Source organism: Strongylocentrotus purpuratus, unplaced genomic scaffold (assembly GCF_000002235.5).
Source record: "Strongylocentrotus purpuratus isolate Spur 01 unplaced genomic scaffold, Spur_5.0 spur5_scaffold_2, whole genome shotgun sequence".
NCBI classification, from domain to species: domain Eukaryota; kingdom Metazoa; phylum Echinodermata; class Echinoidea; order Camarodonta; family Strongylocentrotidae; genus Strongylocentrotus; species Strongylocentrotus purpuratus.
In genome coordinates this window covers 23,173,828-23,197,215 of record NW_022145605.1, presented here as the reverse complement: position 1 = coordinate 23,197,215, position 23,388 = coordinate 23,173,828, and the positions used below count along the sequence as shown (strand labels likewise).

General features: G+C 39.3%; 1 protein-coding gene across 1 annotated transcript; it reads right to left on the bottom strand.

Annotated features, from left to right (window-relative positions):
* Positions 1 to 32: 32 nt before the first annotated feature.
* On the bottom strand, positions 33 to 21,571 carry LOC115926429. The gene is made up of 11 exons (XM_030991132.1): positions 20,756 to 21,571; positions 10,262 to 10,553; positions 7,707 to 9,020; positions 6,703 to 7,014; positions 4,718 to 6,264; positions 3,981 to 4,205; positions 3,060 to 3,464; positions 2,094 to 2,257; positions 775 to 1,048; positions 279 to 388; positions 33 to 117 (listed from the first exon to the last, which is right to left on the bottom strand). The coding sequence occupies exons 2-11, from the start codon at positions 10,536 to 10,538 to the stop codon at positions 33 to 35; spliced, it is 4,713 nt and encodes a 1,570-aa protein (XP_030846992.1). The 5' UTR covers positions 10,539 to 10,553; positions 20,756 to 21,571.
* Positions 21,572 to 23,388: the final 1,817 nt, after the last annotated feature.

Below are 23,388 nucleotides of genomic sequence, written 5' to 3'. Positions count from 1 at the left end.
GTCACCGGAATATGGATTCCATGGTCCGTGTTTCAGGTCTCACCGTGGCCCTTTTTTCCTTTGCCAAGACAGTACTCTACATTTGCATTATCAAATTCAGGTGAGGTAAATGGGTACCTGGAAGGAATTCATTCATTGATAAAAGTGCTTTCGGGGCAACAATATAAAACTGGGTTAATGTATAGCGTACGAGTATCAATTTGGGCAGACTAAGGAAGAATCCATAAGTATTGTTACTGCTATTATCATTAGTGTTATTATTATCTGCATAAACTGACCTATTCTCAGATAAGAACATCTCCAGTTCATCCATTGACTGAAGTGTCTCCGATAGCTGCTGTGAAAGATCGTCGGACAGATTGCAGTTCTTGATGCGTGCAGAGTGCATCTTTAAAGACAAAAACAAATGCAGTTTTTATTTTAAAATGTCATACTATGCCACAAGACAGTTTTCATATGAAGAGCTGAGCATCGAAATCATCTCACACGATACTTAAATTCCGCTTTCGTTTATGTTGCTTTAAGCTGTTAATGCCGGGCTCCGTATTATCAAGATCGATGGTCATATTAATTCTTACGTAAGCCGACAGGACTGTTCTTCTACCTTTTGTCTAAAAGACGCCGGGACCATCTTCAGGTTCTCCATGGTGGCCGAATACACATTGCAGAGTTCCATACTAGTTTATGCTCAACTCCGTATTATCAAAAGACAAAATTGTTGTTGATGATCATAAAATCAGTTCCTTATGTAAACCGTTGGGACTGTTTTCCTACCTTTTGTCTAAAAGACGCCGGGAACATCTTCATGATCTCAATGGAAGTCGAAGACACATTGCAGAGTTCCATGCTGTCCCCAGTGATATCCAGCAGCTCCTGAAAGTTCGTCTCCGATCTTCGGTCGTGCTCGATGATAATGTGCACCTGTTGAATGGTGGTGGGGCCGCCGAAGGCACTACTTAGACGCTCGAACTCCTCCTCCCGTAGAGGGGAAGAAACACTCCCCTTGAGAACCCCATCTTCCCCCATGGTTGGAAGTTCGTTCGTTGGTCTAAACAAAAACAAATCGTTGGTCCATGGTGCTTATGCAATATTTTCCGTCCATATTAATCCTTATTTTGTTTTTATTCCTATTCATCTTTGTGCACTTCAATTTATTCCTAGAAATCCGATTGATTGGCTAAAGTTCGAAAACGAATGACCCCCCCAAAACACAACGATATGTATAAGATCAGGAAGTTTTCGACATCAGACGTGAACCCCCTCCCTTAAACAAAAACAGAACACATTAATATAAACATTTTGTTCAAATTTCATTAATATAATAATAGTCAGACGATATATTAATACACTCGTGGTGAGTAAATTTTAAGAACATTTTAAAGAAAAGTTCCTCCGCAATGGATTTTGATATCGTCTACTTCGATATATGGATACAAAAAGTTGTGGGGGAGGGGGGGGGGTATTGGAATAACACTATTGGTTCCCTCGTTACTTATCGTGCTGTTATAGGAAGTATCCACGTAGGTTTTTTAGACGTTTGATCTAAAACCAGTTCGTCTTCTACCAAATTGTTATGTTCCCATTTGTTCTACACCAAGCCTTTTTATCATTATGTCTTATTTCATTCGGTCTAATTCCCAGTTTATCTGGTGCCCGTTTTTTCTACTATCCATGTGGTATAAATATTCTTTTAATCATACAAAATAATGATCACCAAATGACTATTATACCCAATAGATGGTTAACGAAATGGGTGTTAGACAAACTGGGGATTTGACTAACTGGTAATAAGACTGAATAAACAATAGACCAAATGACAAGTACACGGAATTATTATTAAACCATATTGATAGTACAAAGGCTGGGTGTAGACCATATGGAGATAGACTAATAAATAGTAGACGAACAGGGCCCCATTTAACAAAACTTTAATATCATCAGTGACAAATGACAGTTTTTGTTATAAGCTGCTGAAATCCTTGATTCTGATTGGTTATCAGCAGATTTGTCACTGATTTATATCATTTGTCATTGAAAAAAGGCTTTGTGAAACGGGTCCATGGTTGATTAAACATCAATGCCCCTCATCCTACCTCTGGAAGGTGCCCTTGAAGACCTGAAGCTGTTTGATTTCCTCTGGGATGTTGCGGTCCTCTGTGGAGAAAGTCTCCAGGCGAATCAAGGAGTGGACGAAGTCGAGCAAGGGGCGGATCAGGTCATCGGTGAAGCGGGTTCTCTTGATGCATAGCGTCCTGACCTATACGTGTTTAAGAGAAAGGTGTCAAGGTACGTCTTAACATGTATTACGTAAAACAAAGAAGGACATAAATGGCACCACAAGAAAGCAGCAGCACTACCAACAGCAACAACAACGACTATTTTGAAGGATAAGGATGAAGGGTAGCGAGAGTTAAAAGAATGTGAACACATGTTTACATTTTTGTAATTAAACATAACGATACAAAATTCATTAAATCAAGGGTAAATAATGTGTCTGGAAAGAAAGAAACATAGGAAAAAGTGCTATGAAAAGAAGGACAAAAGTACAGAAGAGCGAGAGTGCAAGAGAGGAACCACAAAATAATGGATATCACAACTTAATGGATACAGCGTGGTCTATATCCTGTTATGGTACACGCATACATCTTAAATTCTTTCGACCGACTTCCTTAGAATTTTAGCATGAAGTATAAATCTATAAACAAGATAGCACGTAAAATGTTTGGGTTCATGATGTTGGCGGATAACTAACTGGGAGTGTTACACAGAAATCCTAAGTTGGACTTAACATTTATGGAAAGCCGTTAGCATCCTTGAAAATATTTGTAAAAGTTATTTTGAAAGGCATACAATGTTGATTCAAATCATTATTATTTTCTATTATCATGGGATATTTCATGTTATTGATCTGGAATTCATGAAAAGTCTAAAATACTTCGATTTTTGCTTTTGAATATATTTAATTATAAAGCTACAATGGCTCTCCAAAATATATAATTCCAACTTAGAGTTAAGTTCGACTTAGAATCTCTGTGAAACACACCCCTGGTCTGCATTACCTTCCTTCTGTACGAGTCTGGTAGCACGTTAAGAACCTTCATGGTATTTCCCGTTGCGTTAGTGAGGTCAATTCTGTCATCCACCATCAGGACGTGCTCCTGGACACCGACTCCTGCACGTCGTATGGTTCCATCTTCTCCGTCCCCAATGGTCAGTCTCACCTCTGTCGAGTACTTCGCGTCTCCAAGGATGCTGCTCATCCAACCCACATCCTCCGGAAGGACCGGGGACCGGAAGCTCGCCTGTAGGACTGCGATGCACCCGAGGCGCGGTAGGTCCCGGCTGAGGATCGTGGAGTTCTTGACAGTCATCACCTCGATGTTTGGGCATTTGGCCAGCGCAGTCCACAGCACGGCCGTCATTTCCGGTGACAGGTAGCAGTCCGATAGATCGACAAGCCGAAGCTAAATATATGAAGCAGTATATAGTACCAATAATTAACAACTATGATGTTTGACATGTATTGATCTCAATTTAAAGACTTCTTAAAACAATTAATGTGCTCTTGATTTGTATTTTTTACTTGATGTTTTTTTTTGTTGGTATTTTCATTGATGGTCATATGTCATGCCCGTAGCAGCCTTAAAGTCGGGGTTATGATATCCATGTTGATGACAAAATGGGTGTTCCATGTTCACATTAACACGGCATGATGTTTGATGTTTGGCAAAGGATATGCTCCAACTGAGCAGTGTGGAAACACTTTGACTCGAACTAGTCCGTATATTAAACTAAACTCAAACGGTCCAAACGGAAAGGAAATGAAAAAGGGAGGAAACAGAAGAGGAGGAGGAAGATGAAGATGACGAAGAGGAAGAGAAAGAAGACAAAGAGGAAGAAGAATAAAGAGAAAAAAAGAAGAAGAAAGACGAGGAGGAGGAGTGAGATGGTAAAGAAAAACGAATATTCGAAATCCTTACTCCATTAAAGATGCTCTGATTGAGGTCGGGTATAATTGAGAGGGCGCCCTCGGGAGCGAGATGAAGAGACAGCTTATTGAGCAGGAGTAGGATGACAGGATATGTTGGATTCTGTACATCGGCCACCTCGAGCTTCAGTAGATTTGGATATCCTTGCAGACCCATCGACAACCTCTTGGCGATGTGTGGGGGCATGCAGGAACTCTGGATGGTTACACTTTGGACCTGTTTGTTGCAAATGTTAATATGACAAAACAGTAATCAAACGATGGATCATGTTGGGATGTAAACATTCATCATTTGATTAAAAAAAGCATCGTGCACATTTCACAAATGTACCTATTCGATTGCTCATATAACAGCCAACATTAACTCGGTATTGTACTTTAAAAACTGTACTGCGATTTCAAGTTCGAATTGTTTCATTTACTCGCTCTGTATTATTGTCAGTCGCAACAATAATGACGTCATGATGGTATACAGGCATCTTTAATAGTTATTCATATGATTTCCTTAAATGTTGTGTAGAATATGTGGATGCATACCCCATAGGATTTGAGTATATGCGGAAGGTTATACCCGAAAAGATACTGACTAACCCATATTGCTTCTTTAAAATCAGTTACAACGTTAAATAGTCCTTGCCAGTATTGCAGACAGTGGGAACATTCATCCAATGGAAGAACCATATTAAAATCATGCGTGATACAGAGTAGATGCGGGGGAAAAGAACTCACCTTTTCTTTTACGAATGGAGGGAGTTTGTAGAAACCGATCGTGGTGTGTATGGTTGGTAGGTTAATCAGGACATTCCCTCCTGCAAAGCACCGTTCAACTGCGTACGTCGTCTGTTTGTCCAGCTGTGGGATCTCTGCCAAGCAGTCCAGGATCATCCTAGTCTTGTCACCCAGCGGCACCTTATTATCAGAATGAATTGTCTCTATCATTTGTAAGCCGGTTGAAGGGCTGCCAAGGCCAGCTGTAAACCGGAGCACCCGGCCGAAATCTGCAAGGTCTTTCTTTGCCATCTGCTTCAATGCTTTGTCCAGACGAGAATGTTTTCCTTTGGCTATCTTCGACTTCACTTCTTTCGACAAATACTTTGCCACGCAGTGCTCCTGGGCATTGTGATGATAGAATTCAAAGCCGGTGTCGTCGAGCTTCTTATAGCTTGTCTTGCAGATGATGCCGAGCGAAATTGCCTTTTGAAGGGTTGCCGAAATCTTCTTGAAGTCATTTTGTCCAAAGGCACGTTTGTTGGAGCTTTCAAGGAGACCGTTGAAGGCGACCTCTCCTATTCCTTGGACAATCATTTCAAGGTCGGTATCCCCTGATGACGTGGATGCCTTTTCTTCTCCATGTTTGAGGAAGAAGCGATGTACACTGTCATAGAAATCCGACTCGGTCGTCACGAGCTGCAGAAGATTACATTCCCAGAGATGACACGCAAGGAGGCAGAAAAGAGGCGTGGCCAAAAGGTCGTTGATTACATCGTTCATTTCTAGGAACACCATCAGCTCATTGGCCGTGTGCAACACATTATCTCTGAAGAAAGAACGTATGAACGATGTCGACTGTACCTTGGAAAGCCCTTGAAGCTCCATCTTGAGGAAGTCGTTTGGCAAGTCCTCTTTGTTGAAGTAGTCTTCCAGTCGAGGATGACTCGTTACAATGACACGGCACTTCATTAGCTGGATGTTTTGGACAACACGCATGACATGACCACACTTCATCGAAGAAATCTCCCCTCTGAACTCCTCCACCCCATCAAGCACAACCATACACTCGGATTGGTTATCTTCAATGAGTTGGTCGATTCCTTGAGCGGTCAATCCTCGGACATCATTTAGGAGTTGGTTGACGATGGCCTGTCCCAAAGAACCATGATTGTCGAGGAACTTCATCTTGAGAACAAACAGAAGAGAGACATCCTGGAGCGGGGAACCTGGAACCCGTTCAACCCATTCTTGTGCCATCTGAGCCACCAACGTGCTCTTGCCTATTCCAGCACGGCCAAATATTACGATCCTGGTCGGCAAAGCACCATTTTTTCTCGTCCTCAAAATCTCATTGACAGACCCTTCTAATAGAGGGATCTTCTCCACGTACATGTTCTTTCCACGCTTAACGATGCGATGAACAACTATGACGGGAAGATCGTTGTCTGAATTCGAAAATTCAAGTTTCTTGAGGATATCGGTGGTTTTCAGCCTGTAGTGGAATTCAAGTTTTTCGCGGCAGTCTGAAACTGTGAAATTCTTTGCTATTTTAACGCTCCTGATATCTGGATTGGTGCATGGAAAAGAGGGGAAAAGGAATAAAGATTACAAAGGAGAAAGAGAGAAATCAAGAAAGTAAGAAATAGTCGAGGGAGGGGGAAAAACAATTATATAGGGGAGATAGACGGTTGAATGTTACCAATACAATATTATATGCTGCTCTGTCTTATTTCCCTATCAAGTATACTTAACCAGTCATTTTTTAAAGGTAGGTTATTCTTAATAGTTTAATACTAATCTTCAATACAAATAAAAATGACTTTCTGATAGGTTTAATACTTGTTCACAACATTAGCAACAATTAAATAAAAGAGCGAGAGAGAAAGAAAGAGAGATAGAGGGAGAGAGCTAGCAGGAAACAAATTTGAAGAAGAAAAGGGGGCGCAGACTAAAAAAAAGCCATTTTGAAAGACGGCACGATTAAATTATGAATGTAGTCTCACCTCTTCGTCTCTTAGTGGTCTTTAGATGTGAATCTGCCATTTTCACGAGATTAGAACGCCTGAGGGCGTGCTTCAACAGCAATGACTGGTCCTCCCCGGAAACCGTTGACTTCCATTTCAGCAGCATGTCAAAAGTACCTTCCATGGATTGGGCGGTTGTCCGATGGTTCATGGCTTCAAATCCGTTGATATCAGCTTCCTTGAAGCCAAGTTCAAGCCCAAGTTTCCTGAGCTGGTCGCCAGTCGCTATATCCCCTGCTAATGCTCGAAGAACGTCTTCATTCAGACCTTGCTGTATTAGGAACGACGAGCCTTCTGGAGAATAACAATAACTTAAATTTAATAAGTTTGTCATCCATACTTTAGTTCGAACATTCTTCATTATTGGAATGTGTTTGTGAAAATTAAAACGGTAATCCATAGAAAATATTCAAATAAAATGTAGCATTTTATGAATCAAAGTATTAGAAAAAGACAAATGTTAATAACAAAACAACAATGACTTGTTCTACAAATGTTATGTCGCAACTGTTGGAAAGGATTTTTGAAATATAAAAGAAAAGTAAGAGGTACAGTAATGTTGAGGGAGTGTGTCTTTTAAAGGTTAGGATTTTCAATCTTAATTTGAAAAACAAATTTAACATGAATTGGCGTGCATTCTTGCATAAAATAAAATGAAGTATTCCCTCACTCCACACGAGCACCAAACCTATTCCCCAAAGTTATATTTGTATTATCGTTTCAATTTCTGCTAAACGGTTTTAAATACCCCATATTTCTGCTTTCTTTCCTGGAATACAAAAACCAAAACCTTTCCCCCTTCGTATTGACAGCTACGATTGATACAAATTGGTCGCATCTTGATGTCTACACTGTATTTATGAGATAGGATTTTGAGAATTTGTGAGTGATTGTGGGACTTCGATTTAATGCGGATCAATTGTATTCATCTTTTTTAAAGAGTCCGGATAAATGGAAACTATAATATAAGACATATATCTTACTCTGTTTGTTCATACTGGGATCTAGAGTGGTTTCCATTGGCTTGTTTGGGAGTGTCTCAGTCCGTTGAAAATGTCTGTCAGGTTCAGACTGAGCGTCGTGCGCCCCCTTTTGCGACAATGATTTAGGCAGAGTTCCTGGTAGCTGCGTCAGTCTGTTTGCCGTTACCGATGACGAGTGCGTGACAGGAACATGCTTTATAGACGGAACCTGCGGAGAAGACGATATACTAGGACCTACTGGTGATCTTGTTTGATATGGAGCGACAGGAGGTCCCTGGGAATTCAATTGAGCTGTTGTTGATGCGTAAGAGGGCTCTTGGTGTCCGTTCCCTACCTCGGATCTTGGGTCGTCTTGAATGGTACTTGCTTGAGTTACTGGAGTTTGGAGTAGATAAGAGTCCTTGACTGATGTTGACAGTTTGCCCTGTAATTTCATAGTATCTGAACTCACCAAAGGAGCAATATCTGCTTCCTTATGTCCGTCAGTATTGTCTGTGCTTGGGACATTCATTGAGACGTCTTCATCATTTAGCAGCGTGGTGTTGGGCTGCGATGAAGATGGTTGGGCTTTGTCATCCTTGATGGGGGTATTTTGTAGAGCTTCCGAATTGTTCTGCGGGTCATCGGGTTGATTAGGCTTTTCATTCACAACTGGCTGACGTAACACCATTGGGTCTATGGCTCCACGAGAAGGTTTGACAGGTATTTTCGGTTTTGCGTGAACAGGTCTCAAAGTCTCTGCGGGATCTGATTTCGAGTTAGCTATCGACAAGTTCTCGTTAAACGTAGAAGACTTTTGAAGATCATGGTCTTGCTCTGTTTCTGACTGCTTGACTGCTTCCTTGTCCCCACTGTCATGCTGGCTCTGGAACTGGTCATCATTAACCCATGTAGTGCTATCAGCGCTAACTTTGGAAGGTGGTACGACGGGTTGGGATTCCATTAAGCAACTTTGGCGTTCCTCTGGGATATTGATTTCTTCAGAGCTATGGGACGGCAATCTAGGCTTTGAACAAACCGAAGCAATACTAGCTGATCCTTTTCGAAGAGTTTCGTTTGACACATTGATGTAGTTCTCACCATCCGAATCATCACTGTCGTCGGTGATACCTAGAAGAATGGGGAGGGCATCGTCTTTTCCATTGTGTTCGTCCGGTCTCGAATCCGCAATCATATCACTTCTTTCAGTAACTGCGGATGGGTGGAGCCCGTTGTTTCCCTGTTTGGATTGTTTCATTGGTAGCACAGGGGCATTGGACCCTTTTAGACGTGTGGAGTTAGCTGACTTGCTGGCAACAGGTGACGCAGGTAGACCTGAACGTAAAAAGATAACGCAACTCTGGAATGCTCGGACTGACGTTAACAAGTGGATATATGCCATGTACGGAGTAGAGGGGAATGACTGATAGTAAGACATAGAGAGAGAGAGAGAGAGAGAGAGAGAGAGAGAGGGAGGGAGAGAGAGGGAGGAAAAAGAGAGAGGATAGAACAGAGAGAGAGAAAGATAGACATAAATAAAGAGAGGTAGAAAGAGAGGCAGAGAGAAAAAGAAATAGAGACAGAAAGAGAGACACAAAGAAAGATAGAGAGAAAAAGAGACAGTGAGAGACAAAGAGAGAGAAAGAGAGACAGCGAGAGACAAAGAGAGAGAAAGAGAGAGGGTGAAAGAAAAGGAATTAAACAGTTGAGAAAGAGACGTTGGAATAGACAAACGAAATATAGAAAAACAAAATGATTAATTAAGGGAAGGAAGAGACGCATGGTGAAAGGGAAAAGGGATGAGACAGATAAACAAAGGGCAAGAGAAAGAGAGAGAGAAAGAGAGAGAGAGAGATAGAGAAAGAGAGAGAGAGAGAGAGAGAGAGAGAGAGAGAGAGAAGGTGGGGTTGTAAAGCATGATGGGCCTGATAAATATATATTTACATATTATTCTTACATTGTTATAAAGCTAGCTCATGCTTGATGACAAATTAAATGTTAATATATCATTGACGTATACTTTTTTGTGGAGCTATTTGTTGACTAATCTATGTCGCAATTACTTCACTAATATGCCATTGTGGACGTTTTCATTCCACTGCTTAAGACCTGACTACGACCCCATTTCGAAAGAATGGTATTTTATATAAAAACATATACTTCTTAAATCTTGATTACGATGATCTGAATAGACACAAATATTATTAAAATTTAAATTTCTATAAATTCCATTAAATGTATTTATAGTTACATAATTATACCAAAATCTGTAATATTATCTAACTGTTTCCAGTGCAAGATTCATGTGTGTCAGTGTCTAAATGGTTGTCATGGAGATAATCAAGGAAGATTGCTGAATTTGCGAAGTAATTCGGTTGCACAAAGCAATTATGTCGGCAGTTGTTGGCTATTGTTGTTGTGCAAAATTGCACGTGTTGCAAACTAGCGACTGTACACAGAGGCGATGAAATCAACCGAAATCTTAAACCCAACGCCTCCCGGAACCAGATGGCTCCTGTATTAAGCCTATGGTAATACATGGATTCAGTAGTCAACGGGTCGAAGGTAGATCTTACCACTCAATAGATATTCCCACTTATCGTCCAGCCCTGCTTGAGACAGCTTTTCCCCCAGGATGGCTCTTTGGTCGACTTCCGGTTCAAGACCATCCCTCCATAGGAGCACCACCTTCAAGGCACTGCCCTTCTGCGCCGGATCCCAAAGATGGTCCAGGATGTCTTCGCCGAATCCTAAAACCCCACCGAGTCGGTAGTACTCGTCTCTGTCAATGTCCTTGGTAAGCCTAATGATGTCAAGGTTAGACAGATTTCGAAGGCTATCAGGCCCGGCCATGATGATTCGGACGACCTGTGTAAGAAATGAAATTAAACGAATTCTGAATTAAGTCCAAATGGATCATTGTTGTATTCAAGTCTCATGTGGGTTCTCTCATAACAATAAACATAGTCAAGGGCAACCTAAACCAACACCAACGACAACAACAATTAGTAACAATAATAATACCAATTACAATGATTCAGAGTCAAGGGCAACCTAAACCAACACCAACGACAACAACAATTAGTAACAATAATAATACCAATTACAATGATTCAGAGTCAAGGGCAACCTAAACCAACAACAACGACAACAACAATTAGTAACAATAATAATACCAATTACAATGATTCATAGTCAAGGGTAACCTAAACCAACAACAACGACAACAACAATTAGTAACAATAATAACACCAATTACAATGATTCATAGTCAAGGGCAACTTAAACCAACAACAACGACATCAACAATTGATAATGATTAATATAGTAACAATAATAACAATTAAAATATTACTACTACTAATAATAACCATATTGACAAGAATAAGAACAACATGAACAACAACAAGGATAACTTTTTTTTATATAATGGTAATGCTTCCTGGGAGAAATTTCAATAGTTTGAACGTTCAAACTATTGAAATTTCTCCCAGGAAGCATTACATTTATAAAAAAAAAGTTATTGTCCTATGGCGGACTAATGAATATTAATAAGTCAGAATGAATCAGGAGAGCTTGGGTATTTGCCTCTAGTTCATCGTGACTGTGCCATGGACCAGTGATGGCCTGGTGGTAGAGTCGCTGCCTGGCAAACAGTAGATGACAGGTTCAAATACCGCTGGTTCCAAGATCTGTTCTGACTTGTTTTTCAATTACAGATCGATCAATCGATCTTATTTACTAGGTGTAAGCCACAAATATGTTCAAACTAACAAGGAGAACGATAACAAGAAAGTCAGAACAACAAAATCAGCAGCAAAAACATAAACGTAGCATATTTGTAACGAAGGGTAGATACAACTTTGTTATTTAGTTTCCGGAAAGTCAACAATATGATGAGTCATTAATGAAAAATGGGACCATGGCTAGATGCAGTAAAGTAGCTTATCTAGGCATGTGCCCCTCCCTCCTCATATCGAGGCACCCAGACTAGTAGCGCTTTGAGGAGGGGCGGGGTGAGGATGGGGCAGGAAGCAAACCTGTAGTAAATATGATACTACCCACTTTGTTATCATCTTTGACCCGCCCACAATCATGACACGTACAAGCACACACACCCCCCCCCCCCTCCAATTGCTCGATCCACGCTCCGCTACTAGTTATACATGTTTGAACAAACATTGGTCCAAATTCTTTTGTTTACAAATAGTTCTGTCATCTTTATTTGCCCTCCCTTTCACGAATCATACACAGAGCCCGATGCTCGCAAATATACCCATTGTATATGAAAGTATTGTCTCCGATTTAGCGTTGAGTACGTGTTATTTACTTGGCAGATTTGACGCGCGGTACGGGATTCGTTCAGGCATTAGAATCATGGAATAATAACTCAATGAATATTGTTTAGACTAGATACGAAAATGTACACAAACGCCCACGCTTATCCAAACACCGCACACACACATACCCTCCTTTATCATACAAAGTTCTATTCAATCCATGTTAAAATAATTTACCCTAATAAATGTCTTTACAATACATATGCCTCTTTTTTGTCAAACTCGAAACCCCAGACAAAGATTCTATTCAATTTCACAAATCTAGGATAACCAAAAGATGGGGATTTCCCTTTGGAGAACCATGTACGTATTTAGTGGTAAAAAAAAAAAAGCCAAATCAGATATATAAAACCTTGACCTTTGTGGTCTCGTTCTAGCGCTATATAAACAAAACCGAAAACATGCGTATGGTATTCACACCGTTTGAATACACACCAGGAAGCATAAAGCAAACCCTTTTTTGAATTTAAGCAATGTGCAAATACAAAGGAGTCTGAGTACACAGAAATAGATATTTCAAAGAGATAGAAAGGAATTAATAGTAGTAGTAATAGAGTAGCATCGTCGGTAATAATACTGTTCTCCCCGAGGGCCCTGTTAATTCGTAATATTGCCCCGACTTTAGCTGAGCTACAATAAAGAGACGTTCAAGCAATCAAGGATTTTTTCCGACCGGGTACCAATTTATTTCACCAGGGTGGATTTTGGCAAATGTAGATTAATGACTTGCCAAGAGATATCGGTACCACGAAAATCTTCTCAAACAAAAGCAACACGAGTAAGGGGCGATATTTCAAACCTTTCACGATATAGACGTGACGTCATACATTGTTTGATATTCACACCACACTAAACACACCGAGCTAGCCTGCTCCAGCCCGTTGCTTCAGTGATTTCGAGGTGAACCTTAAAGCCCCACTGTCATACTTGTAGCTACTTGCTCCCTCTATATAGAAAACTTCCCCAATCGGTGCCTGTTGGTCCCCCATAATCCTCTTTTTCTTATGTTAGTTGAGAGCTGAGTGAATGAGATAGCTATGTGTCATTGCCCTCGCTGTGTGGTCTAATCCCGTCTGGCCCAGTAGTATTAACGGTCTTTAAGCGCTAGCTCTGTCATTTTAGGAACCAGTAGACGCGACGACGAGCGAATATGACGTTAGCACTTTCGAGCTCAGGCCCCAAGGAAATCGTGTTAGGATGACGTCATTGTGACGTTTGCGCATTTCAAAAGGTGAAGTACAAGGCCATCAACAAATGCCTTTAATACTTTGTAAAACAAATAATATAAATAATATAGTAAAAAGTATTAATGATCGATATGGGTTCAATAAGCAAAGGTAAGGGATCGAAAAGAGACTATAGTACTACTTCTCACACTTGAGATCGAAAAGGCATAATAATAGAGCCCTTTAATGCAAATCATAATGAATCGTCCTTACAACAAAATATCTACAGAAACAGGTCAATAAGTCAGTTTACCGCAATCAGATTATTAATCATTCTTGACAATATGATTTTTTTAAATACATTGGACAATAAAGGAAAAACTGACATATATTAATTTTCGACATTCATTTATGCATTTTATTATTGCATTTCTCTCTTTGTTAGGATCTTGTTTTATTATTGTCTACTCTTTGTTTGTACTCCTGAAATATGACCGGTACTTTGTTACTTTCAACAATATTTATATTTTACGCTTGCTTGTTATGGTATATTTGTTTGTTCCTGTAGTTCTTTTATACTTCTTGGCTTTGAAACAAGCTTTTAGCTGACAAGATTAATCCAAGCCATGGTTTAGTGAATTAATTACCGTTTTGTCTGCTTATTTATCTCTCTCTAAAAAAAAGTTGCATTCCTGCAAAATGCTAAAATCACTGATCATAACTAATTACAGATACATGTACATTCAAGAGGGCAATAACCTCATTATTAAAAGATTCACTTAACAATACCCCCCCCCCCCCCTCCCATTCAGCTTTACAGTTTATGTTTCATTCGTGTCATGTTCAGGTCAGGTCAGGTCAGGTCAATGTCCGCGTATGATACTAACGTTTTGAAACATGTTCACTGTGTCACACTGAAACAAAAAGATTTTGAATTGCTAATGTTTCTTTGTGGACAGTATATATAGATTAATGTCATCAGTGCCTCATATTAAAAGCATATTGTACTTTTTGTTCGCTAATAATATTCATACAGCTCATAGTTTGTTCGCAATATCCGTTCGTTTTCGAGTTTACTTTGTTTTAAAGGTAGGCGTTACTACTGCAGCTAGAAGGGATTAGACCACACAGCGAGCCAACGAGGTCACTGTGACAGGTAGTTATCTCATTAACTCAGCTCTCATTTAACATAAGAAAAAGAGGATCATGGGGGACCAACAGGCACCAATTTGGGAAGTTTTCTATATAGAGGGAGCAAGTAGCTACAAGTAGGACAGTGTGCCTTTAATGACATACTGTACAGCTTCCTGGTTTAGCAAAAACATCGTATTAACTTCCTCTGGTGTGAATGTCATATTATTATCTCATTCGTCATATGATTAAGACTACATGATTCAAGGTCCACGGTAAATATGATCGTGTTTTGATTCTATTTATAGGAGAATAAAGAATTATACAGTTTGATGCACCCCGTGTCGGAATGTTATTCCATTTATAACAGGTAGACAAATGGGTACTAGTAAAATCCCACAGGGGACACACTGATAACGATTTAGTGCAGGATGTGTGTGTCTCTCTCTTTCTCTTTTATTTTTTCTTTATCTCTTTGTCTCTTTATTTCCCTTTTTTCCCACAAAAGGTTTGCGCCAGACGAGGCGCATAAAGTACTAAATGATAATGATTTAGCACCAAAAAAAAATCGTCTATCTTTTACCCGCACACTTCCCTTCCCTCTCTCTCTCTCCCTCCTTCTCTCCCACTTTTGCTCTCTCGTTCTCGTTTTCTTTATCTCTTTCTTTCCTTAGATATCCGTTCTTATATATCAATGTGGAGATTGCCATATTATTACATGAAAACAAGCCGCAAAGCGAGCTCAATTATGATTTTGTGCTATTTGTTTTGATCTATATCTCACCCACCCCCCCCCCCTTTTTTTTTGTTGTTATGTCTCTAGGTCCCTCTTTCTCAAAACTAACAAAAGGCTGGGCGTTTATGAAAGCAGGAAACTTAAGTAAATACTATGTGAATTGAAGCCCGTTATTGGGATTTACGAAACCCTCAACAATGTCAAAGTGGTGTGTGTGTGTGGGGGGGGGGGACAAATCAAACAATCACCCGTGGCTTCTCTTGCATCCCTAGTTTTAGGTGAGCCTTGTTATTTAGTCATTTGAAATGGCAAAGTTTACTTGGAATGCTATTTTTTTAGAGAGCTAACTGTTACTATATTTGGAATTTATCAACATCTTGTTTTTCTTCTTCTTGCAATTACTATTAAAGTCTTTGATGTTTCTAAGTTTTAAATTTCTCTTCGAGATAAATGTATGCACCGTACGCAGGGGGGGGGGGGGGTTTAGGTTTTTTTTTAGGGGGGTTTACACACAAAAAATTTCCAAAGGGGGGGGGGTTTAACCCCCCAAACCCCCCCCCCCCTGCGTACGCGCCTGAATATACCTTATTTTTTAGCCTATGCTATGTTTCACTCAATCATTGAGTAAAATCTTCATCTCGCTTTAAAGAGTATGCAAAGTAGACAACTAAAATTCCGAAAGATGTTGTAAGAAATTGACTGTAAGATTACACCATATTTTGTTTAGATACATCAAATTCATATTGAGCACTGACACGTATTGTTTGGGTGGACACACAAATAATATTTCATGTTAAACCACATCTTCCTTTTTCCTGCTAAGTCGCACACGCCTGTATTGCAATAATAGGCACTATCAAACGGGGAAAAGGAACAACATTTCCATTAAAATGGAATGTTTGCAGATAATTATGAACAACATGTAGTTTGCTGATATTTTTCCCTTCGTTTTTATATCTCTGTACGCCTCTCCATTTCACTCCTTCTCGCTACAGTCATAAATAATGATGATTGATGGTGCATGTGATAAGTAAAGATATGGGAACTGGTTTTGATTTAAAATATATGAATGGGATTGTGTAAAGTCCCTTATGGAGGGCGGTCATTCACATTCCCGTTGAGTGTCGTTCCAGGGGCTCACAGAGCGAGTCCCTTTTTCGTTGTTGTTGATATTGGTGGTGTTTTTGTTTGTTATTTGTTTAATTAAAATGAATACTTCAAAAGGAAGTTCCCATGAGTTTTTCTTAACAAACTCAAGTATGATTCCAGATGACATTGCGTTTATTCTATGAATTGTCGTGACCTGGCTTAATTGGAGGTCAATACAACGATTTCATTGTATTATATTTATTTATTTATTTCTAATCTTGTGTCAGGGTAGCCCATTCACATATAAGTAGTGGTTTTCCATGAGGTCCTGAATAAACATGAACATAACGTTTATACAGAACAGTCAAACTAAAATTCCATAGTACATTTAGAAAGATATAACACAGCAATAATAGACGTGGCAAAAACGAAAACTTGTTTGCAAACTAAACATACATCATTAACCTAGTTCAACTGTAATGCATATATGAAAATATTTATTACGTCGCAATTATGTGAATAAATAATGTTAATATTATAGAACATGCACGTAGTGTATGTTCGGCTGAGCTATTCAGAAAAAAATATTCAGCTATTGTAAGAAAACAAATCTATTCATCCAAATGCAAAAGTTAGCTACCACTGTTTGAAAAAAGTTATGTCAGTGTTACAACTTATTGTGAAATGGATGGATGTATAGCAAAAGCAAATCTTAAAGCAAATCGTTTTGTGAGACAATTTTTCATTTTACCAAAAGTTTTTAAGTGTCTATGTTCAGTTGCTTGTTTGATGTTATTTAACAGGATTGGTGTAAAAAATATATTTTGTCAAGTCTAATTTGTCGCTTTGCGGCCGATGTTATACTGTAAATTTATTGTTAAATCGATCGGAAACTGATGATTAAACTGATATAGAGAGAGTAAGAGAGAAGGAGAGAAATATGGTATATGACAACGTCGTTTATTACAAGAAAAGGTGTTTTCTTAATACTACTGGTATTGTTAGTATTATCAATGTCACAAAAATACCAAGGTTATACTCCCAATTTGTTTTAATGTTTTAAGGATACCGTCTTAAGGATACCGTATACGGACACCTACCCCCTGGACATCCACCCCCGGATAACTACCCCCAGGACTACTATACCCCTAGGGCAACTACCATCTAGGACGACTACCCCCGGGACGACTACCCCCGGGACAACTACCCCCGAAAAACTACCCCCAGACAACTACCTAAGGATAGCTTACTGGGGGTATGATTGTCGTAGGGGGTACTTGTGCGGGGGTAGTTGCCTGGGGGATTGTCCTAGGGGTGGTTTCCCTAGTGGGTAGTTTTCCTAGGAGGTACTTGTCCTTAGAGATAGTTGACTGGGGGTGGTTAACTGGGGGTGGTTTTCCGGGGGTGGATGCCCGGGGAGTAAGTATCCAATAATTCACATGCGTGGTGCTATTGTTTTGAATCGATTGTTTCGTGTTCTGAGTTAATTATTGGTTGACGTGTGTTGAGGTCTTAAAGTGTAACATGGTCTTAAAGTTTAACACGACTCCCTAGCTCCTGAAAAAATAGTCGCTGCGTGCGCGCGGCGCGTACGCACAGCTGTAGCTAGCTAGCTGTACATGATTGTATGTGTAATGCTCGCTCTCGCTTATGCTACGGTCACAAATGGTTCGTACGAACGATAATTTCGTACGAATCTCCCTGTTTTTCCATTGTCTTCTCGAATTTCCATTGTCTGAAAATCGTTCGTAATGGCATTTGTGACCGAGGCTTAAATTGGGCTAACTAGCTAGTTGGCAGCAATAATTCAACATCTTAAAAAAGAGGGGAATAAAGACCAATCAGAGCACATAGTTCCATGAGTAGGTATTTTTTGTTTATCCCATACACAAAACGTTGCCAATATAGGAGGGAAAATGAGATAGAAAAGAAAAGGAAGAATAGAAAGAAAGTAAAAAGAGTTATATAAAAACGAAGACACATAATTATTTTAAAAAAAATAATGGAAGAAATAAAGAATATGGGAAAAACGAACTACGAAAAAAAAAGAAACATGAAATGTTTTATTAAAGAAAAAATGAAATGAAAGGAAAAGAAATAATATGAATGAAAGGAAGACCACAGAAGAAGGGAAACTATTCTTTTTATTTTATTTCTTTTATTCATTTCCAGTTCTGAATACAAAAAAACATCAGTATACACTAAAACATACATAAAGAAATATGAATATATTTTAAACAGAACTGGCCAGTGCTCCAAGATAAACAAATGTTAATGCCTTGTGAGCGCTGACAATTAAGTAGATGTTCAAGCAAAATGCATACATTTGGGAGTACCTGATAATGCAAACGTACAGCAAACCGATTAAGAGAAGAATATTAGGTAGAAAGAATGAAACAAAATGCAAATGGCAAAGGACGGTGTTTCAAGTGCTGTGCAAAGCAGTGATATAACGAAATCTTTGCTATATAAGGTATAAAATTGATAAGAAGACGAAGGGGATGGAAGAGAATTGGTTTGCGTAAAAAAAAAATTATAGATAAAAGTAGGAATAATAAGCAGGGCCCAGGGAATGACTTCAGTAAGGATGCGAGGTGCTGACAAGCAAGGAAAAAGTAGGAAAAACACAGATCCTAAAATAATAGGTCCTGTAAATTTGCCTGAGTGTGAAAAACGAAAACAAGTCATTATAAACAAAAAGGAATTATATAGAAAGAGAAAAGGGTCCTCGTCTCTTGACAAACGTAGGCCTAAAAAGAGTTTCTAATACACTGGCCAGGATAGTAATGCAGCTGTTTGATGTGCTAGCTAGCTAGGTTTCAAAGTACAAAGTGCGTCTGCGAGCTCCACGTACGCATGTTCAACACAGGGACTATTTTTTCAGGAGCTAGGGAGTCGTGTTACACTTTAAGACCATGTTACACTTTAAGACCTCAACAGACGTGCCTAATTTTGAACCGTATCCTGCACATCCGCATCCTGTACTTGAATTGTATCCTGCACATCCGCATTCCCTTACTTGAACCACATCCATTCACTAAACCTATGATTTTGATAAACGAAGGACGGTTTTTTTTTGGGGGGGGGGCAGGCAGTCAGCTTAAGTATGACAGTTTTTTTATGTGAGTAAGATAGGCGAGAATTGGACCCAATATATCATCGTTTTTAACGATCAAGATTCAGAGCCAATACGCTCAATATCGCTGTAGGCTATTACCGCTGCCCTGCACTTACTTAATCGAGATAACGTGAGTGTTAATATTAGTGTTTACTTTGCTAGGGTCAATAGATTAGTTTAAGACTTACTTCATTATCGATAATTCCATGTATAAAATGTTCAGAAAGTAACTCACATAATTATATAACCATGGATTCCATTGAGTTTTCGATATATTGTTGTGTGCATTATTGTGCAAGACCAACAGGAACCTCTCGTAATACTTGGTACTTGGTATGATTCATCCAAGAGACGCCGTAAAGGTGTTTAAACTAGAGGTGTGTCGTTGTGTACGGCCACCAACTTAATGTGCTGGTTTTAGGTTAGTTTTAAGCGCAGATTTCAAAGTATTTAAGGAAAGTTGGGCTACAATTGAGGGAGAAAGACTGTTATAGTCATTAACTGTCTTTGGGAAGAATGAGTGTGCGTATGCATCCGTCCTGACTTTGTTGATACGTGAATATATAATGCATATAAATGTAATACAGGTATTTATGGTGGTGGAATGCGCACTTCGGCACGATTTACGACGTACTTCCTTCTTTAAAATTCATACTAGAAACTACACAGCCCTTTACCAAATATGATATTTTGAAAGGTGAGACAGTAAAAAGGAAAATGGTAAAAACGATTGAATTTATCCATACAATTGTTTTATTGTAATAGGAGCATTGTATTATACTTCGGTTGGCATTGTTTTTATACAGCCCTCATACCAGGTCAGGTAGCCCCTCTACCAGTGACACACTCTTCAAGCCCAGATACCCAAGGTATCGGAGAGATACCCCAGTTCAGCCAAGAATTAAACCCAATTAGCCGAGACCTTCGTGAGAAACCGGTGCCAAGACAACCAACATTAGACAGAGACGGATATTTGAGCTTAAAGGCACACTGCACTACTTGTAGCTACTTGCGCCCTCTATATAACAAACAATGCCTAATCGGTGACCATTGGTCCCTCATGATCCTCTTTTTCTTATGTTAACTGAGAGCTGAGTTGAAGAGATAACCACCTGTACAGTGACCTTGCAGGGCGGTATAATCCCTCCTGTAAACTAGTACAGATAAAAATAAAATTATATCAGGGAAGTTGTTCTTAAACATATTTTGTAAGGGACTGAGATGAATGCACATGTTTACACATCGTAATCTATAATACGAGTATTGTTACTGTGTGAAGCTATATTACATTGTTAATAGTTTGTTATCTACCACCAAAGTCCACAATTCTTTATATTTTCATATTTTATATAGAATTTTAAGGGCTATAATAAACTCTTAAATTAGAGATATATCTATAATAATACTGGACTACTCAGAATGATTTGATTGTGTGTCCCGGCTAAGTAAATAATAATATTAAAGGGTCAAGATAAAGGCAAAGTACTCACCTCCTTTCTTCTAGCCAGTTAATAAGAACAGTGTGTGACCCTAGTTTCACCTGTTGCTCGTCTTATGTTTCATCATTGACACATTTTGAATGACAGAGTAGTTCTCGAAAGTGTTCAATTACACGCTTTTATTCCATTCCACCACTATATGATCAATTTGTAAGATTAGTTCGTTGTTTGGACTCAATCGTTAATGAAGCCTGTTCAGCACACAAGTCAATTTGATTCCATTGAATGTCACAGCTATTGCCTATGACGAATTACGGAAGGGTTGGATGCACACATGGCTCTAGTAGAAGATCTAGTCAAGAGTAGTACATTGTCCAAACCCAAAGCATGCACTGCATACGTGTAGCTAAAAAAGCATTCCCCTTGATGATCAATGATCAAGTTTACTTCTGAGGCGATAAGTTTTAGAACTTCCTTGTTTCTGCAAAAATCCGCGTTCAGCTGTCAGACTTTATCATGCAGCCTTTTTGTGCATAGTTCCCTATATGCTTCCCGATGTGATATGTGATACAGTTTGCATTCCACAGCATGCACGGTTCTCCAAAACGGCACCGAGAGCATAACAGTCTACCACCCCAAAGCGAAGCACGGTATCATAACACACCGCAACACACAGCAATAAATGTGCGTTGTAAAATCAGAGGCACTGAACTGAAAAGAGGAAGCTTAATATCAAAAATAAATGTAAAAAGGTTTGTGCACTTTTCCCCATAAGTTCCCCAATACGACAGACGCGTATTGTTCAGATTGAGATCTATTGAATCGATGCCATGCATTGGTGATTCGCTACACTCATTCGCACGATATGTGGAATACATAATCTGTCCACAAAGTTACCGTGCTATTTAGTATGTACTCAGCAAGGAGATCCACCGCATATCTATAACCTATTTTGGCACAACATGGACATATAGCAGTATGTGAAATAAACATACACCCCTCCCCTTCTAAAAACTTTAGAAACTCGAGTTTGATCGATTATACCTCTCTCTTAACATGGCATATTAATTGCTATATTTAAAATGATTAAACATATTCTTTATTTCTCTTTAAAATAATACCCGATTCGATAATATATTGCAGTCATGGATTGTGCAAGAGGGAAGGTAAAAGGAATAAGTTGCAAAGTATAGTTCTCTAATTGTCCGGCTGTGCACTATTCTTTTTGTAAAGAGTGTTGCATTGATGTGCAGTGCACTGCATACCAGTACCAGTGATTACCAATGTATTTTTCATTAGTTGCAGTAGTAGTAGAAGTAGTAGCAGTAGTAGTACAATTAGAAGTAGTAGTAGTAGTAGTAGTAGTAGAAGTAGTAGTACGAGGTGTCGTAAACGAGAGGTTTAAGCCTTTGAACTCAAATTCAAAGGTCATGGGTTCGATCGCCGACACTGAATTAATGTATATTATCAAGGATTTGCCACTCAGTGCTCTGACGGAATCGCTGTACATCATGATCCAAGCAGACATCCCAATTAAAGCCCATCTGTACTAGTTTAGCCAGGAGGGATTATACCACACAGCGTGGTCACTGACAGACGGCTATCTCATCAACTTAGCTCTCAATTAACATAAAAAAGATGATCATGGGGGATCAACGGTCACCGATTATGAATTGTTTTATATAGTAGCAAGTAGCTACAAGAAGTACAGTGGGGCTTTAAGTTACATAAACTACATGTTCGTGGTATCAACAGAGCACTGGTGCTAATAATGACGCCATATAGTATTTAGATTGCAACATGACTGTGCCCCATATTTAATCATTTTAAGATAGGTACCTTTCGAAAAATGGCTGAATACTGTGCATAGTCTCTGTTGCTTGTTGGTGAATTTAATGTCCATCTCCGAGACTTGTTGGGAAGCCCAAACACTATCAGTACTGGTCTTCGAGCTCAATTACTTTCTGATAACTTAGGCACGCAACACATCGTAAACGATCCAACTCTGGAAGAGTAAATGTGTTAGATGTAGCAATTACAGACCTGCCCTCTACGGCCACATCCGCTGCCTATGTAGGAGCATACCAGAACACAACCAAGTGCTATTACAGCTCCATATTGTTGTGTTTCGTGACAAGCCATACAAAAGAAAAGTCTGGTCCTACAAAGGGTTACAACAGGGACTTTTAGATTTGCGTGGACTGATACGTGTGACGTTCTTTCAAGGCAGTGCATTAAAAGGACGTCGACCGTAGCAATCCCCATTGTCTTCATGCGAATCTAAAAGTCCCTATTCGGGGATTTGAGAGGACGTATATCATTAGTCAATGGTGTGAATTTTTATAAGGGAGTGACCCGGAAACTTTATGAACAATGGTCACGCCGGTCATCAATTTTGATTTGTAAAAGTACATTCCAAGTAAAACAGTTATCAAGAAAACATGTGACAAGGCCTGGTTTGACAAAGGAACAAAAACGTCTTTTGTGTAAACACAGGAAATATAATACCCCTGAAACAGGAATAAGTTTGAACTACCGAGAAAGGCATTGAACCAGGCAGAGCAAAATGTTAAGAGGAATTACCACCATTGACTAAAATATAACATTCTTGTCTGAAACCTCCCAGCTAGCAATGCGACATTGGGCCAACGTTGGGCCAATGTATCTCGAGGCATCTGATCAAC

What these genes read in the sequence shown, in the direction of transcription:
- LOC115926429 (XM_030991132.1), bottom strand. Translation starts at nt 10,538, where the DNA reads ATGGCCGGGCCTGATAGCCTTCGAAATCTGTCTAACCTTGACATCATT. An exon ending in ATCAGAGCATCTTTAATGGA is followed by an intron (nt 3,465 to 3,980) that starts GTAAGGATTTCG and finishes TCATATATTTAG; the next exon opens with CTTCGGCTTGTCGATCTATC. An exon ending in ATGTTCTTATCTGAGAATAG is followed by an intron (nt 118 to 278) that starts GTCAGTTTATGC and finishes AATTCCTTCCAG; the next exon opens with GTACCCATTTACCTCACCTG.